Source organism: Rattus norvegicus, chromosome 5 (assembly GCF_036323735.1).
Source record: "Rattus norvegicus strain BN/NHsdMcwi chromosome 5, GRCr8, whole genome shotgun sequence".
Lineage (NCBI taxonomy): Eukaryota > Metazoa > Chordata > Mammalia > Rodentia > Muridae > Rattus > Rattus norvegicus.
Window position 1 is genome coordinate 131662213 of NC_086023.1, and position 19643 is coordinate 131681855.

General features: G+C 43.3%; 1 protein-coding gene across 1 annotated transcript in view; it reads left to right on the forward strand.

The window, feature by feature from the left end:
• The window catches only part of Agbl4 (AGBL carboxypeptidase 4), a 1279356-nt gene that overhangs the window by 1178662 nt on the left and 81051 nt on the right, over window positions 1-19643 (forward strand). The window contains 1 exon segment of the mRNA NM_001350232.2: window positions 4003-4114. Coding sequence (NP_001337161.1) covers window positions 4003-4114 — 112 coding nt within the window.

Consider the following 19643-nt stretch of genomic DNA (forward strand, 5'->3'; position numbering starts at 1 on the left):
ATTTCTCTGGCTTCTATAGTGGGAGACACAAGGCAGCCATCCTCTTGCTAACATGTAATAACAGTGAGCAAGTTAACCCAACATCATCCCTTACCTAATGACAGGACTAAATGGTAGGCATTTCCTCAAAAAAAACTAATGCCTACTACATTAAAGAGGGAGCAGAGTATGGTTTTGAACTCATCTTGCCTCTTACATTGTAGAAAAATATCAAACATCTCCTCTGACCATAGGTACCCACTCCAACCTCCTATGGGCTGCAAAGACAGTAATCCCACTCATAATAACATATTATATAATAACAAAATACAATAAAAACAACAGCACACATTTGAAGTACCATTCCATACTAGAACATATGTGAGTCATATGTTTTTCCCCACATAATCTTCACAACATTGCCCTAAGTTACAAATGGATATAAATAAGCACATCTTTTTTTTCTCCTGTTAGTTACTAAATTCTTGGGAGCACAGGCATCTGATATCAACCATTGTATCAACCACACTACCAGGTAGCTTCTTTGTCCAGAAGGTTCTCAATACAACTATGTAAAATTACTGCATTTAACTCAATTCATTCTTGTTCACTAAGCCTATTTTCCTCCCTCAGTTTGCTTAGGCACAGAGAGCTTACCCTAAACTGGTTACTCTCTAAGTGAACATGGATTTTATTTAAAGCTTCAAAGTCTTGGGTTTGAATTCAGCTCTACCAGCTGTTCATCAAGGTGCCAAATCTTTTGTCTGTCTTTGTTCTCAAGAATAGTAATACTTCAGATTAAGATATTAAGAATTGCATGAATGAGTGGAGAGATCAAGACTCTGAGTAGATACTCTTTTTGAGAAAACAATAACATCAAAGGTGAATAAAAAGAGAAAAGAATGGCAAAAGACATTTCAAGTAAATAGAACTAGGAAGGGATCAGGAGTATTGATATATGCCAATATCTAACAAAGTAGACCTCAAAATTAGAAGAAATAAAGAAGACGCCTTTGTAATGGTTAACATAAAAATTGATCAAGACAATACAACAATTCTAAATATATGTCAAATATTGAGTCATTTCCATTTCATAAAACAAACAGTATGGTCAGAAAGTTGCAGACTGAATACAATAACAGTGAGTGATTGCAGTAGCCTGCTCTTTGGCAGAGGTAGAAATCAATGGAGAAATGTCTGAATACCCATTCTGCTCAGCAGCTCAAGTAGCCTTCCCTAAACCAGATCACATTTTAGGACACAAGCAAATGGTAATGGAAACACAAACACTGGAAGAATTCTATTCTATGGCAGTGGGATTAATTTAGAAATAAGTGGCAGCGAAGCCATGGAATAGCTCACCTCACTATTTTTAGGAGTTAAAGATTCCTAGAATTGAATGGAAGTTAAAACACAATACATAACAATATATGGAATACATAAAAACCTCTAAGAAGAAGGTTTATAATTATTAGTGCACACATTGAAAACTAATCAGAAAAATCTCAACTAGCTTTGATGATGCTCCTCACAGTCTTAGAGAAAGAACGAGTCAAACACCAAATCAGTAGATGGAGAGAAATAAACGCCACGGCAGAAGTTAATGAGATGGAAATAAAGAGAATATTACAACGAATCATCCAAACAAAGGGCTGATTCTCTTTAAAAGGTAAACAAGATTGACAAAGATAGCTAAAAGACAGAGAAGATGCTATATAAGTGTGAGGTGTAAAAAAACAAACAAAGCCTCAGTGGTCATCCGGTCCTCACCAGTAAAGCCCGTATTCCAATAACTTGGAAAATCTAATAAATAAATACATTTCTGGGCACTTATGAACTCCCAAAATTAAATCAAAACAATCTAAACAGCCAAATTATGTCCGTGATCAAGGAAATTAAAATAATGAGAATCTCCCTCACTAAAAATGCCTGAGTCCAAGTCGGTTCACTGCTGTATTCTATTTTTTAAAAAATAATCTCATAAAATACAACCTGATTATGCTCACTGTAATCAGAACAGCTGTAACTACCCAAGCCAGATCATGCCTGTTGACATCTTCTGACAGAAAGGTGACTTTGGTTTTCTACTTTCCATATTAAGCACTATATGTCATTCTTAAGAGTGATTTTAACAGCTAATCAATAGACAATACCAGACCTCCCTCAGAGGATTGCTGTTAGGGTTAATTTACATAAAACATTAGTACTTAGTAAAGTACTTAGCTCTCAGGATGGGAATGGGTGATGAAGATGTTTAACAGCTTTAGGATTGTCTTGCTTGGTAACATCAAAACTTGGTTCATCTAAATACAGCAACAGGAAACAATATATAAGTAAATGCTTCAATGTTCTTCCCATTTCACACTTCCTCCTATGGATTCCCTATCAGTATCCCCTTATCACGTGCTATGAATCAATCAAAGCAAACCATCCTCAATTCCCTCAAATCCTGAGTGGTTTCACATTCCCTTTTTGGCTTATGCGTTTCCTTATGCCCTCAACACTGGGAAAAAGTCCACTCCTTCAACAAACCATCTCACATGGCTTCTTCTTACTGAAACCTTTCTCCACATTTCTCTTCAAGTGTGAGCATAAGAAGTATTAGTTATACTCCCTTCGTGCTTACTTTAAAAGATGGGATGAAAACATTATTGTTTGTCTCCCCATCTCTTTCCCAAACATCTTAAAAGGCAGGAAGATTTGATAAACAGAGTGAGGATACAATTGCACTGCTTATGGGAAATGGAGAGGGAACACAGCTGTTAAACTTGTACTAAAGGGGCAGAATACCAGGGAAGGAAAAGGATGGATATTGTAATACAGAGACAGGTGATACCAATTTGGATAACTTCCATGTGAACGTGGATAAAGATCTACAAAGATCAAAATTTCTAAGCAATGGGCAGCCACAGGTGAATCTTCAGAGGAAGACAAAATAGTCGGCTCTGAGAGAGAAACTCAGTCTAGGGTCAACATGGTAGACTGGACAATGACACAGCAATCATTTGAAGTGTGAACAAGCATAAATGCTTTTAGAAATTGCTCTATAGCCTATTCTATACTGGAGAATGTTATGCTATGTGGAGGCAGAGAGAGTACCCGGAGAAGGTGCTCCTACTCAAGTCCAGGGAGGGCTTTAAACAAACATGGAGGAATAAGAGAAGGGAGAGGTAGAGCCAAGGTCGTAATGATACTCACCCTGGTGGCATGATTAAGGGAGGGCGTAGGGAAGGTAGTTTAGGTAGGTGTTCCAGGTGGCTGAAGCAAAGACTGAAATAAGCCAGACAGTGAGTCACTCAGGTACCCAGACAAGCATCTGGGCAAAGTAACAGCCTGGCACTGTCCTTAAGGAAGGAAATGCCTGCTGTGTGGAAAGAACATGAGAGGGACAGTCACTGGTGGAAAGCAAGCAAGAGGATGGTTGAAGCAGCTCACATCAAAAAGGCTAATGTGGTAGATGATGTGGGACCTCATAGCTTATTGTAAAGATATGGGCTTTTATGCCCTAGGGAACAAGGAGCTATTGCACTAGAGGAGAGGTATTATTATGTAAGAAGAAGATCTTCCATTGGAGTGGAAGGAGGCAAGAATGAAAACAAGAAGACCACCAAGCTCAGGTAGTCTCAGTAGGAGTGATTAAAAGAATGTTGGTGCATTTTGGAGACAATAGATGGGCAGTAGATATGAAACACAAAGGAATTATGGGAACACTCAGGGACGCCAGTGTTTCCAGCCTGATCATTTCTTTTGCCTGCACTGGGTAATGTGCTCGTGTCCATAAGGATCAAAGTGGGGCTGTGCCATGGGAATATGTTTGAACCTCTTCTGTGTCTTCGTCTATAAGTTTGGAATCATAATATAAATTAACTCAAATGTTGATAGCACTAAATTAAATCTTGATTACAACTGTCTCTGGGAGACATTAAGTGACAGTAAGTGTCTTCCTCTCTCTTAGCTCTATTGGGCATGTGGGAAGCTCGGCCTGTCCCCTCTGTACTGACTCTTAGTTTGGACTTTGTCTAGGTGCTCCCTGATGGGGTTTGACCTGAATCGTCACTGGCTGGATCCCTCTCCATGGGCCCATCCTACTCTGCATGGAGTTAAGCAGCTCATCATCAAGATGTACAATGACCCAGTGAGTAGCCTGATGCCTCAGCAGCTGCTGGCTGCTGGCCACATCTGGGAAGGGAAAATTGCACGGGGAAGTCCTCAGGCAACTCTAAATTAGGGTTACATAAACAAAATCAGGAAGATACTAGGCATGAACATGTCTGAATTTTACAGACCCAGTGCCTTCTTCCAATCCTTTCTTTCCCCTACCACTCATAAATATTGGCTTGGTTGTGGCAGTATCATAAAGTAAGGGAAATATATGGGAGCACATCCTTACTTGTCCAAGCTCCTGGATGGTAATTCAAATAAATGCAGCTTCAATTAGTAGGAGAATAGAGAATCCAGTGGAATACCAGTGGTATATATGTGAAGTGTGTGGAAACGGCCTATACATAGGGACCATGGCTATCATGTGTCCTGTCTGGTGACTTTCACATCTACCTTGACTTGTTCTCATTTTTCAGTCCTAAGAAGCTGACTTAGTTTGAAGGACACTTGCATGACACTGGGCAATGGTGTGGGCAAAGAAGCAAGAGTGTATGCATATGGCATAGACTTGGGGCCCATGTGGTGGGAGTTGGGGCTCTGGTCCTGGAGAAGAGGGCCTACTGTTCTGGAAGAAAAAAAAAAGAAACCTGCAAAAGGATCAACACTGTTTTCTTGGGTAAGCAAGTTGTTGCCAGTGAAAATCTGAGAAGACAGTGTGGATTTGTAGTGCAGAGAAGGAGACAGATGAGATTCATTCTTCCTGAAGAGCTATCAGCAAGAGGGTATAGCTTGTCTTTGTGCTCAGGAATGAGAGCATGCGTGGCGCGGGGTAGGGCCACAGGGAAACAGAATTTTGTAGCAAGTTACAGCAGCCTCAGGATAGAGCATGTGACCTAGGAGCTTTCTCTTACTGAAAGTGTTCAATGGGAAGCAAAACTATGCTATTAAAAATGGTGCACAGGGGAAACTCAATCGGATGATATTCCTATAGAATCACACTCCAGTTCTTCCCAACCAGGATGGTTGTGACTTTGATGTTCCCTTAAGTGCATATCAAGTGACAGATGGTGATAGCTAAGGCAAGTTTCCAAAGTTGGGGTACTTCTGAGACACGCCAGAGTACCCTGTTCTGCTTACTCTGCTGAAGGTGCCAATAAAAATGCATCTAATGAGGGCATAACATAGATATGAGCGTAAAGACAACCATGCACAGTAAAGATCAGTGCAAAAGTAGGTCCTTGCGCACAACACTGTTGTCTTAATTTTATAACTAACGTTTTCTCTTAAAGAATCATTTTACTGTGTGTGTGTGTGTGTGTGTGTGTGTGTGTGTGTGTGTGTGTACATGGACATTTGCCACAGCATGTACATGGTTGTTAGAGGATAATATACGTGAGTCAGTTCTTCCTTCCACACTCTGGGTACTAGATAGTCCAATTCAGACTTGGGACAAGTGCCTTTGCCCATTGAGCCATTCTATTAGCCCCAATCACCATTCTCTAGACTGTAGATGGGAATTCTTTCCTGGGTTCTTTGCTAGCCCACTTTCTGTGTCAGGGCTTGCATTGGCTCAACTTTAGTATACAACTTCTTTCTCCAGGTTGTGCTTGGCACAGTTGGAAGCCAGCCGTGTACATCCAACCCCTTTTTTGCTTTGTATTATCCAGGATGTCCTGTATCCATGCCTTTCAGAGAGGAGAGCTGCATTGGGTTCTCTTAGGGAGCACCTGTAATCTACAGAGTTCTCCCCCAGGCTTCTGTGCTGGTTCTTGTCTCCCCAGTAGAGTTTCATGCCTTCTGCTACCTCCTCCTCAAGGAGAAGATCTGAGCAGTTAGTTTTCCCTATCTGGATATTAAAAATATTCAGCAACTTCTTATTGAATTGGTTTGAATTGAATATGACACACTCAATTGTGCCCAATGTAAAATTGTTTGTAGGTGCCCTGCTGTCGTCCATAGAAATGATGGCATATTAAGGCATGAAAGACTGGATTCTGGGTCAGTAGATAAAAAAAAAGTGGAATCACTGGACAAAGAGGTGTTTAAGATGAATCCAAAGAAAAGAGCTAGTGGGGAGGAAACCGAAGGAAAGGGGCTGTTTTAGTCAATGATGTATTGCTGTGAAAAGACACCATGATCTCAGCAATTCTTATAAAAGAAACCATTTAATTGGGACTCGCTTGCAGTTTCCGCGGGTTCGTCCGCCTCCATCTTGGCATAGCAGTACACATGGTGCTGGAGAAATGGCTGAGAGTTCTACATCTGAATCTCCCGGCAGCAGGAAGAGAGAGCCACTGGGGCTAACTTGGTCTTCTGAAACTTCAAAGCCCAGTCCCAGTGACACACTTCTTCCAACAAGGACACACCTATTCCAACAAGAGCACACCTCCTAAAAGTGCCACTCTGTAAGCATTTAAATTGGTGAAACTCTGAGGGCCATCCTTATTCAAACCACCATGGGGACCCAGGGAAAGCAGCCGAGATCACTAAAAAGGAAGAGACTGGAGCCTGCAATAGCTGTCATCATTAGAAGCTATCAACTTGCTCACAAATCCTTGGTGTTCTAAAACATACCTTAAGCAGAACTGAACTGTAGAGATGTTAGGACATTGCTAATGGCACAGATTGACTTGATTTGTCATTAGTTGTTTAGCTGTCAGTAAGTATGCTTGGTTGCCAAGACAACAGTATAAACTTCCTTCTTTCCAGAAGTTCATTTCTTTCTGCCCCAAACAAGGACATTAATAAAGTGTCAAGCTGACTCCAAACAGGATCCCTGATCCCACACTGTCCTCTCTGTTCCCTTCACCCTCACTGCTTTTTTATAGGGTAAACCACTTAATACAGCTTTTATTCTCTCAAAACTTGCCTAAGTCTGAAGTGTGGGAACAGCTCGGCTAGTCTGTGCTCAGGGGTTCATAATGGGCCAACCAGGTTACTCCTTAGTGCTGGGAGCAGATCTTGACTCTGTTCTTTTCTTCCTTCTTTCCACAAATATTTATAGACCACATTTCTATATTCCAGGCATTGTATTTCTAAAAGCAAGAAAACTCTAAATTTTGCAATGTAGGAGGGAAATGGACATTAAATAAGTAAGTGCATATTACAATCATGTCAGAGTTCTTTAGCAACAATAAAGAAGCGCTAAGTGGGGTAAAAGCAGAATGGTCCTAAGCCTTGGCCTTGCTGGGGGCACCTTTGCTCTCCTGCTCTCCTACAGTGTTTTAAGAACGCCCTTGGTACTTTTAAAACACCCTGATTTGGATGATAAATTATACATTCTCTTTTGTTAAAAGCCTACTAAGGTACCTAGTACAGTACTGATGTGTGAAACTTAGTACACTACTGATGTGTGCTACCTTGTACAGTACTGATGTATGGCAGATTTGGGGTCACAGTTTGAATGAGATCTACAGGCACCTTTGTGTCCAGCTGCAAACATTAAGGAGCCCAGAAGTATATGTGCTAATGCCATGGAATGTATTTTTGCTCCTAACTTTCAGTGTCCTGTATATGTATACATACATAGATAGGTGGCACATCTGGTGCCAAGATGCTGAACTATATGAACTATTAGGAATGCTCCTATTTTCTTGTTCTTCTCTTGTCTATTACCTCCCTCCTTCCTTTCCTCCCTTGTTCGCTCCCTCCCTCCCTCCTTTCTTCCTTCCATCCTTTCTTCCTCTATTGGCACAGTCTTGATATGTACTCTAGGCTGACCTTAAACTTAAAATCTTTCTGTCCCAACCTTCTGAGAGCTGGAATCCAAATGTGTGTCTACTCTATCCAGCCAGGCTTGGTTCTAAGCCACCCTGCATCTGGTAGCTCTACACAGAGTTCTCGAAACCTCTGCACAATCAACAGAACCATTTGAGATCAGAGCACTGCTCTCACTCCACTGCTGTGCAGATGCCCACCATTTGCTCCACATTTCTGCTGCAGCAGATGCCCCACTGCAGCTCCATGGAGACAGGCTTCATAGGCAGTTGTTCTAAGGAGCTTTTTTGATGAGAGATAGAGGGTATAAGAGGCAACTCTGGGTGGATGAAAGGAAGATACCCAGGGAGGGGAGAGCTTTCTGGACAGAACACCAGAATCTGCATCTGTCTGGACTGGGACCAAACCTGGGAGACTGACGTGGAGGTAGGCAGAAGAACAGAGACAGCTGTGTGATTCAGGGAGAAATGCGGGGCTTCATTCACATGGGGGTTTAAGCAGAGCAGTGACAGAACCTCTGTTTTAGAAGCACCCCTCTAAAGAGGATGATTTCTTTTAAGAGGTTGGGAGAATGACTGTTTAGCCTGCTGCTGGTTGGCTGAGGAAAGAGAGGAGGGATTGATGAGAGACATTAGGGAGGGCAACATGAGGACTGGTGATTGTAGCCAATGGGAGAGAAAGAGGTTGTGGGATACCCACAGTCTAGCTTGGGCCACACAGAGGATATACTACCCTTCCCGGGAATTCCAAGAAACTTAGCGTGTATAGAGAAGACACAGTTAACACAGGACATTAGATGGGTTCGGTCTAAAGATAAGTAGGAGTAAAATGTACAATCTGTACCTTAAGTCCCTGGAAGGAGCTATTCCATGTCCTTCTCTGTGGACAATGACAGCCTACTGTCCTAATGTCTGTGGTGGCCTTGGCTTCAGAGGCAGCTTTGCTAGCCTCAGGCTCGCTAAACCCTCCACGCTGATGAGGACGTTTGATATTAAATTATGCTCTTGAAAAAGGTGTGTTTAACCCAGAGGACTACCCTTGAGCTGAGATACAAAGTGTTTCATGTTCTGCTTCAGCGGTAGTTCCCTCCGCATAGGGTGACTCTGGTTTGCGGCTGTGATTGGTTGTTCCCTGAGGGCAGAGTCTGGCTGATTTCTCAGAGTCCCTGGTGTTCAGCAGAGCTCTGACTGAAGGAGCAGGTGCTCAGCATAAATGTTGAGCAAGTGACAGAGTAAGCCTAGGTCCTTTGTTCCCTGGCTTTAGATTTCTCTGAAGACGGGGGCCTCAGTACGTAAACCCTCATCTACCAACGCCACCCTGTATCACCATTACTGTGCACTCTGACTAAAGCCGAGCTGGTGACTCAAACCCTTTCCTGAGTTTACCTGCAATAATTGCTGAGATCATCCCAAACCCCAAGGGGCAGAACAGAGATGATATCACAGTGCCTTTCCTAGAATACACAGGTTTCACATCGTCTTCAGTGACTCACCCCACCCTTAGACTCTGTGCCTACTCTGTCTTACATAACTGCCATTGAGATTCATTGCCTCTGATCACCAAAGACTCTTCTTGGCTCCAGGTTACTTGTCTTCTCAGTCCCCAACTTGTCCCCACTTACCGGTCTGATTTGTTCAGGGGCACACTTAGACATGCTGGTACCTTAAGTAGGGTGAAGACTAAAGGAACCCATTTAGGTCTTTCTTTCCCATTCTGATTTTAAGTCTGGGAGCTTTGTCCCCTTCCTAAGTAACTGGCACTAGAGATGACATCCACGTTTGGGCAAGAGCTCATCCCCTAACCAAAGAGTTTCACTTTACTGGAGCATGCACAATATGACAAAGACTGTGTCACATAATTAGGCACATAGCCAGAGACACTGGCACAAAGCCTTCCTCTGATATCTACATCCAGTTATGGCCTTAAGATCAGATGTGAGCTGATCTGTAGGTGATTTTTCTAGGGCCATCGACCTGCAGCTTTGCTAACATTTAGCATTTACCTAAGAGGCACACCCTGAGTAGCATTTTTATGTAGTGAAATAAATGTAACAAGGCATCATTTCTTCTCTAAAAGCACAACACATATTCCTTGGTGTTAGCATAAGCAAGAACCTTGGGTAGCCTCTGGCATATGGACGTTGATGGGTAAGTCACAGGACGAGTTCCAGGCCAGAAAGGTTTATAGTATGAAAAGGGCATCCTTATGACATTTTAGACCAAGACACTGACTGAGGAGCTTCTGTTATAAGAAACAAACCACGGTACTGTAGAAACCTGGGACTGGGGCAAATGTTCCGAGTGGGCCTGGAGGTGTATAGAATCAAGGGCAATTTGAGGAAACTACATTTCGACTGGAGCTTTAAGCGTGTGTAATACTTCATGTGAATTTGAAGAAGGAAGAGAGTTCAGAAAAGAAGGGGAAGAGTAGCCATTCCAGGAGAGCAGACAATGGCATGGAGTGGGGGTGGGAGACCTGGCTGTCAGAGCTAGCCTATAAGATTTGTCAGGAGCCTCTGTTGGAGGCAGGTGAGGGACAGTCTGAGGACGCTCACGTGTGGGTTTCCACAGCAGACCAAAGAGCTAAAATGGAAGCATCGGGCAGTCTTTAAAAAGGGTTTTTAATTGAATTATATATCGTGGCTGTAAAAAAAAAAAGTTGAAAGCAATAGAATAGAGCACCGCCTGTCAGGAATATTCCAGCATATGGCTTCTCTCAATCTTGAGAAGTGGAGCAGTCGGGGGAGAGCTGAAGAGCTGGTGAGGCAAAAGAGAAATCACTGAGTCAAAATCCCAGCCATTCGGTTCCTCAGTTAAGAAACTTTAAATGTTAAGAGGTCTTCCTCCCTGCCCTCAGAACCTTTCAATGACTCACTATTACCTATCACATAAAGGCCAGCGTTCCCTGACCTGCGGCTCAAGGCCATTCTTGCTCTGTCCATTTTCTGTGCCCTCAAGACCTAGTACAGAAGCTGGCATTGCAGAGATTATTCTATTGAATGATGAATGAACCAATGAATAAAGGATAGATGTTTCAGAAAACTAACTGAGGCTGCAGTATGCAGAGTGGACCGAAGGCACCCAGGTCAGGAGGGAAGAAGAAGGCCCACTTGCCACACTGTTACAACAGTGCAGATGCAGGATGCCCAGATCCTGCTCTCAGGGAGGCCAGGACGGTGCTGATCACTCCGGGATCCTGCTGGGGGTGGGGGTGACAATGGAGGGTGGGTTACCGTCAGCCTTCTCTCTTGTCCCAAAGCCCCTGCAAACCTATGGGCTTTTGTTTTCTTTTCCCCCAGCAGTGTCTCAGTTTCTACACTCCAAGGTGATTTTTCCTTTTTCTAGAAAAGAAAAGCCCCTCAGCCACTGCTGGCGTTGCTATAACAACTTGGCTGCAGCTCTTTAGACAGATCCATTTCCTTAAATCATTTAAGGAAAATTAGCTGCCCTAACAAGGTGGAGCAGCTTTGAAAATAGTCCAACGCAGGGCTGGGTGGCTCCTCCTCCACTCTGTGCCTCCTGGAGCCTTCCAGATAAGCTGTTCTCTTTCTGTCAAATAAATAAATAAATAAAACACACTTACTTTACTTGACAGAGACGCTGGTGACATCGTCAAATAAGAAACAGAACCATCACCCATTCGCGCCGGTCCTTTAAATATACAAAAATACAGATACAAATGCCACAAAGAAACAGGAAAACGGATATGTTCATATACATGAAATGGAAAGCACACATATACATATACACACACATCCATGGTAAACAAAGCACACACACAGACAAGTGCAGGGACGTCCATGATTACACAAAGGACCTGAGTACAAACACAGCTGCAGCCTCTGCTTCATCACTCCCTTCAAATGGAAAGACATGGCCCATGGTGCATGAGAACTGTTTCTAGGGTGAGAAAGCATCCTGGATCAGGCATCTCCTCCTGGGGAGCAAACCGACCTTAGAGACTGGGAGTCGCTCCCACTTCCAGCCCTACTTGTGGGCCAAGTAAGAGCAGGAGGAGCCACAGCCTTTAGAATAAAAAGATTCCTCCCCCTACATTGCAAATTGGATCCTTCCCTGGGGAAAGGCACCACTGGAGCCATGAAAAACCACATCCCTGAGACTCCTGAGCCTCCCTGGGTCCTCAGGACCTCTGGAAAATGAAGAGTGGGTCTCCAGGCCTTTGTCCCAGATCCATGTCTGTGACAATGTTATCCTTCTTTCCAGGTAGAGCAAATGAAAGTCTGTGGGACTTTAATGTATAGCTGACCTACTCATTTGCTCATGGCTCTCAAGCAAGTGACCCCTCAAATCCAGGCTTTGACTTCCCCATCTATATACTGTAAGGGGGGGTCAAAGATGATCTTGAAGAGGTCATTCCAGATACACAGTTGATGTCAGTTTGGATTTATCTATTGACTATACTGCACAGTCCACTCACTGACACACAGAACTTCTACAAACCTCGAAAGTTCCAGTTGTCATCAGAGATGGACAGCCTGATAAATGTCTACAAGTGTTCAACAAGGAAGCTCTGTAGACCGTAGCTTCCTAAGCTTCAGTGAACCCTTCAGTCAGCAGGAAAGAGCTGGTCTGCTTGCCTCACCAGCACTGCAACAGATCCTGATGGGCTGAGCATAGAGCATTTTCTAAAGAAGATGGATTACTGCCCTGGGCTAGAGTGGAAAGGCGTGTCCAGAATGCGACCAGTTGCTACAGGTTCCACGAGGGGACAATTCAGTGTGTCCACAGTACAACCACAGGTCACACTTACATATACTCATGTACTGTCCCACTCTTTCAAGCATGACCTATGAAATCAGGAAGTAACTACAGAGGGGAAGGTTCAATATGGTAATAAAAACTTGAAACGGATAACATGTCGTTCAGGGAATCTGAAAACAGACAATTCATGAATATTTTATAGTTTTTCCAGTGGTTTGAGACAGTTTATGAAAGTTTAAGGAATTTGAAAGGAAACTATCATTTTTTTAAGGGTGATTTCTCCCAGCCATGATGAAATATGGGTCCATTACTTGTTTGTTTCTAACAAAGTAGATGATAACTTTGGCACTTTGGCAGAAAACAAGGTGGACAGATGAGTCTCTTACTTCAGGATAACATTTCCTGTGGAGCTAGTGGCCCTCTGCTACATCTTTCATCCTGAATGGCCCAAGGCACCTCTATCAACTGACTGGATACAAATTGCTCAGTTTCATTGGAAACAACAGATTCTGGAGGGTTCTCTCTGAGTCAGGTCCCTTTAACTCCATATACCTCAGGTCTGAGGAAACAGAATCTCCTGCCATCTGCTCTGTTTCCCTGAGTGCTAGAAACTACACCTGCAAACCTTTGTAAACAGCCTCCAGGAGCCACTCTTTTATGCTGTTGGCCAGGTACTTTTCTCCTAGCCCCCACAGCTCTAGCTGCCACACTCCACTATAAATTGTGATCTCTTTGTTCCTTAATCATTTCTGTGTCCCCAGCATTCAGAGCAAAGTGAAGGCCCTCAATGAATGTTGGGGGGTTCAGAAAGGCCAACAAAGAAGAAGAAATCCTCTCTTTAAAACCTGGATTGACACGTGAATGGGGATCAAAAGGAAGAGTGTGGAGCTAGGATGGTAGCTCAGTGGGTAACAGCATTTGTCATAATCATGATGACCTGAGTTCAAATCTCCAGGATCCAAGTAACACTAGTTGTGTGTGTCTATAGTTCTAATGCTACTATGACAGGATGGGAGACAAAGACGAGAGAATGCCGGTAAGTTTGTGCTCAAACCAGCATGCGGGCACACACACACACACACACACACACACACACACACACACCCAGAGAGAGAGAGAGAGAGAGAGAGAGAGAGAGAGAGAAAGAGAGAGAGAGAGTCAGAGACAGAGTCAGAGACAGAGACAGAGACAGAGACAGAGACAAAGGAGATTTTTTAAAAAGTGGAAAAACCTTTGATGAGCAATGAGGGAAAAGCTCCAAGGTTGGAGAAAGGGCTAAGTGTTTAGGAACTCAGGTTGGATTCTCAGCACTCACATGGTGGCTCATGACTATCTGTAACTTCAGTTCCAGGAGATCAGATACCCTCTCTGGGACTCTGCAGAACCAAGCACACATGATACACAGATGAAAATACAAGCAAAGCACCCCCCACACATATAAAATACGTCTTAAGAAATCCTCTAAGCAACAGATACTCTCTAAACCCTACAGAACCCACCTCCAGACCCATCTTTCCCCGAGTATGTCTAATCCCTTCTCACGCAGTAAGACCCCACATTTTGCTTCTTTGTAAACATTGAAGCTCTACTTTAAAAACGAACTTATTTGTTTATTCTGCAAACAATGATAGAGGGTACTCCCTGGGCATGGTGCTTTAATCCAGTCTTTTCTGGTCTAGGGGCTCCATGTTCCTAGCCACGTTGCAAATCCCTCCAGCACAGGATTTGCCTTTTTCTGTTGCCTTGGACATGACAGGGTGGCCTGCAGAACCTTCTGAGAAGTCAGTCTCTCCAGAGGGCACTCGTTTAAGTTCTACATGCTCCTAACAAATCTGACTTGCTCACCCTTGCTCAAGGTACACACCATAGTGACAGTTGTCAGCCTCCTTTAGACTGTGATTAGGTTTGCACTTCATCCTGCACCTCCTGACAGAGTTCACCCATCAACAGACCCCAAATGAAGGTTTGGGAGAAGAAATGTCGATAGAATATCCCTCATAATCCCACCCCTCAATTCCCAGTAAGACAGAGCACAGCATCTCAGAAGAAACCACATCCTTAGTCCCCTTTCACAGTGTTGTGTTTTCATGGACATGCTGTCTTCCTTCCCTTTCTTTTTCTTACTCCTACCGATCCCCAGTTACAAAGAAATATGGCCTATGGATATTTTCCTGTGGTTTAAATTCTGAAAATTCTGGAGAGTTTGACTTCAGTCACATAGAACCCCACCTTGAATTCATAAATGCTGACATTATTCCCTTCACTCCCCCTGTTACTGCTCTCTATCCTTTATGCCTTGGCTTCTGAGTTAGACCAAGGCTTGGTCCCCATTCTCCTTATATCATGGCTAAACCACCATGAGTTGAAAAGGATGCTCTGGACATGGTCTGGCACCCCAGGTTACCTCCAAATCAACTCTTCTCATTAGCTAAGGTCATCTATTTCACCCCTCCCATGTCCTTCCTCTTCTGTGCCCTTGGTGCCACAGAATGAGGTCTGTATCAGCGTGCTCCTGTTGGCACCATGCCAAGCAGGCCCATAACAGACTACAGATTACATTTTAGGAAGTTGTTTGTGTTTAACACGTGTGGAACTTTTGGGAGAGCTATTTTTGGTTGTGGCTGTTGGGAGGCTCTGGAGCCCAGGATGGATTCATGCTGGTACATCAAATAGCATATTGCATTTCAGAAACTGGCCGTAGTCATGGGAAATCAAGTAAACCAGATGCCTAATTACTCCATTATTTATTGTGGTGGAGAGAGCTGAATTCCGATAAAAGGACCAGACTAACTGCAGCTTCCGGCAAGAACAGAAAGGTTTAACCTTTTATCAGGAAATGACCCTACCCTCCTGAAGTACCATCACCCCTTTCCCCAGCCCTGGACCAGTCCCACATGCCTGATTGTAAGGAGGCTTAACAGCGTGAACACAGCCTGAACCTCTGGCCGCTGAGCCTCCATACGCTCCCATTCCCCAAGTTACTGCCAGTTTCGGCTGTGCTGCTTCATGACTGGTAAAGGGTATAGATAAGAGAAGAGCTTCCTTGTACTCTTTGAAAGCAAAGAGATATTCATTCACCCTTTCAGTAAACATTTCTCGAACATAAGTACCGTACAGTGCAGCACAAAGGCCAACTAACTGAACCCAGTGCTTTCTTTACAAGATCTAGATGGGGCAGTGGTCCTCCAGCTGTTTACTGAAAATCTACAAGGGGTTGAGGAAGACCCTCACAGGACCTTTCCTTTAAAAGCATCTGAATCATGTGGTTAAGGACCCAAGCTTAGGTCTAGGTCCAAACCTCAATTCAATACCAATGATTTAGCTACCCTGGGCAGGTCCCTTAACTCTTGTAAGTTTCACTGTCCTCATTTGTTGTGGGGCAGGTTGTAGGCTGAAATTAGAAGATTCTTGAACTATCTCAAAGCACTGTATTATGCACATATCCTACAACTGTGCTAACTGTAAAAGTTGTGAATAAAGGAGTCTTTAGGCAATGAAATTCGCAAACGTATAGTTCAGCGCAGCAGAACAAGTCAACCTATGATTACACACATGGTGGTATATGTTATGATAGACAAGGCTCTGAGCGCCAATGTCAACAAAGCAGGGCTGAGCCAGACTTAGGGTCATATACAGCTCCCTAGGGGAACTGAGTCTAAAGAAAACAGTCTAGTGTGAATAAGGATTTGTACAAAAACACTGCAAGAGTTTTGAAGAATGAGAAGTTGTTTAGTCAGCCTGAGAACACCACCAGAGCAGAAAGAAGACATAACTACTAGATAGGGATCTGGTGGTAACTGCTAGTTAGGCTGCTCACTGGAGGAGGCATGGGAGGAAGGGCAGGAGTCAAGGCTGGGTTGCAGACAGAGTTCTGTCAGTGGTAAAGAGCCTGTGAGTGTGTTTGTACTTGATTGAAAGTTACAGAGAACCACCAGTCCATAAGCAAGAGGACAGAATTCCAAAGAAAGAGGAACAAAGGTTCCTCTGAGTTTCTGAGATTTGAGCTATACTGTCGGGTTGGTAGCTTTGTGCTGACAATTGTAATACTTTAGAAACGAAGAGATAATCTGAAGTGTGAACAAGAATCTATGCAGAAAGAAAGAAGGAAAGAAGGAAAAAGGCCACAGAATTATCATTCATAAATAGTGAAAAAAATCGGAGGAAACTATAAATGCCTAACAGTAGGAAACTGATTAAGTGAATCAGAATACATTCGTATAATGGATGTTTATGATGAGATTATAATATTGAGAGCTGCACATGCTGTAATTTTAAGTGGGGAAGAAAGCAGACTGAGTTGCACATGTATTATGTTCCAACAAACATAACAACTAGGTTTAAAACACACACAAATAGAACACAAAACTAGATGTTAGCATCAGTATTTCTAGGCACCAGGGCGGTCCCCCCTTGCTTCTTAATATTTCTCAATAATTTTCCATAAGTACCTATTATCTTTGCAACTAGAAATCATTACAAAAGGAAGAAGGAACCTGCTACCTAATTATGAACCTCATTCAGCCATGCAGTTCTCTCCTGGGGAACTGGTTTCAACCCACATTACATAAGAGAACGGGGCTCATTGCTCGGCTTCCCACCAGCCCCTGTAGCTAGCTATCCATCCATCCATCCATCCATCCATCCATCCATCCATCCATCCATCCATCCATCCATCCGTCTGTCCATCCACCCAGCCATCTATCCCATTGTTATCCCTTTCTGCTAAAAAGAATTCTAGCCTGTCTTCCCTGTTCATCATCCTCTGGAAGCACAATGTACAATTTTCTCCTTCCTTCCCTGGAGCACACCCACATTTTTCTTTCTTCTTGTTTTGGCCCCTTCTTGGTCTGTTAAGTCTTTGACCTTCTAGCATTGTGCTATTGGCTAGGAGAACTGAGGACTCTAATTTCCTATGGGTAAAGAGAATATACATACTCTTTAGATAAAGCTTGCCTGTAGACTCTGATTCTGGCTCTGCTTGATTCTTTACCTCTCTGTATCTCAGTGACCTTAACTTGCAATATGGTGGTACCATCTCCTCAGGGAACCATTGTACAGATTAAAAGGTCATTGGGTATGGTGGTGGGGGTCTGTGATCATAGCTCCGGGAAAACAGGGGCAAATGGACCTAAAATTCAAGTCCAGGCCAGGCAACAGTATAGTGACTCGTATTGCTTCTGTGGCAGCATACCTTACAAAAGCAAATTAAGGACAGATGGGTTTATTTGGCTCACAGTGAGAGGGTGTAGTTTACAGTGATGGAAAAGTCATAGCTGCAGGAGCTTGAGGCAATTCATCCTATTGCATCTATGTGGAGTTACGAGAGAGGAATGTTGTGGACAGTTGCCCTTCTCCATTTTCACTCAATCCAGGAGCCCAGTCATGGAATGGACCACTCAAAGTTCAGGTAGATCTTCTCACTTTAGTTTCCCCAACCTAGAAACTTCCTCACATCGCCTAAGATATTCTAGGTCCTGACAAGTTTGACAATATTAGTCATCAGAGATACCTCAAAAATCAACAACGCAGAAGCACTCAGCAGTTATATGCAATGGTGTTTTGTAAGGATGGCCGATAACAAGCACGGAGTAAATGTTAACCTGTATTCTTATAAACCCAAACCTAGTAATATCCAATAACTAAGTTTATGTTAACTATAGAAGGACCTTTGAGACAATAATACTTGCTAGAACTTAAAGCATGCTATTTTAAAGATAGTGGTAATTGTGGTTACTGACATAGCAGTGTTTTTAAGTCTGAAAAGAAAGACTTGGGGGAGGTGCTGGCCTTAGCTCGGCTTCTCTGGCCACTCCCAACTCTCACTCCTAAGTCTTTCTTCTGTAACTGGGAGTAGTCTATCCAATCCATCAAGTCTTTTTCTCTTAGGACTTTCTGTATTTGTTCCTTTCCTTCTGTGCGAATTTACAATTTACCCTGCAGAGGACAAGCCTATTCTTTCATTCCTGGATTTAGGGTACTTGTGCATGTTGGAGCCATGGCCATCCCTAAAGGTTGACAATGTCATTTAAGGTCTTAAAATGAATATAAAGCAGTGGTTTTTGAACATGTGGTTCATGACCTCTTTGGGGGATCAAATAACCCTTCATGGGGTCACTGAAGACCATGGGGAAATACAAATATTTGCATGGTGATTCATAAGAGTAGCAACATTACAGAGATAAAGTCGCAACAAAACTAATTTTATGGTTGGGGTCACCACATGAGGCACTATATTGAAGGGTTGCAGCATTAGGAAGTTTGAGAACCATTCCAATGAAATTATCTTCAGATCCCTTAGAAGCAATTCAGACAGCAGGTGCGTCTTGGGACTGGGCTTCCTTCAAGGCCATTCTTCGAAGCAAGCTCCCTAGGACACCGGAAGAGTCAGGACCAGGACGGCAGAATTCTAAGCTCTAAGACAACCAGCAACTAAGGCTGCTGCAGGTACAGCTGCTCTCTCAGTGGCTGTGCCTAGAGGGCACATAAAGACTGAAGCTTCCTTTAAAACGCTCATACCAACTGGGGAGACTGTGGTTGGAAGATAGACTGGGTCAGGCTCCCAGGAGAGTGGACGGTTCCCTTTTGTTGAGTTTAGCACCAAGCCATGACCTTGAAATGTCCTCCAATTGCTGAGTCTCTGGCCATTGTTATTAATGTTTGATTGCTACTCGGCCATGCTGCGTAGCTCAGGCTGGCATAAAATTGTCCTCTTGTCTCTGTTTTCCCAGTGCTGGGATGATTTCAGGTGTGTGCCACTGAACTTAGCCTACAGCATTTTTTAAAATATGGACTTTTGCATTCATTTATCATTTGTGTGAGGAGGTGGTATGTATGGAGGTCAGAGGACATCTTTCAGGAATCTGTTCTCTCTTTCCAACATGTGGGTTCCAGGGATCAAACTTGGATCCTCAGATTTTCCAGTAAGCCTCTTACTTTACTGAGCTATCAGCTTATGAGGCTTCCTTCAAGGCTTGTGGTTTGTTTGTTTGTTTGTTTGTTTGTTTGTTTGTTAAGCAGACATCTTTGTTGCATGCCTGGGCTTTCTGTTATGAATGAATAAATATAAGTAGCTTTTAGGACCCTGAAGGGGAAAGGGAGAGTGTTGCTATTTATTTCCCGAAAATC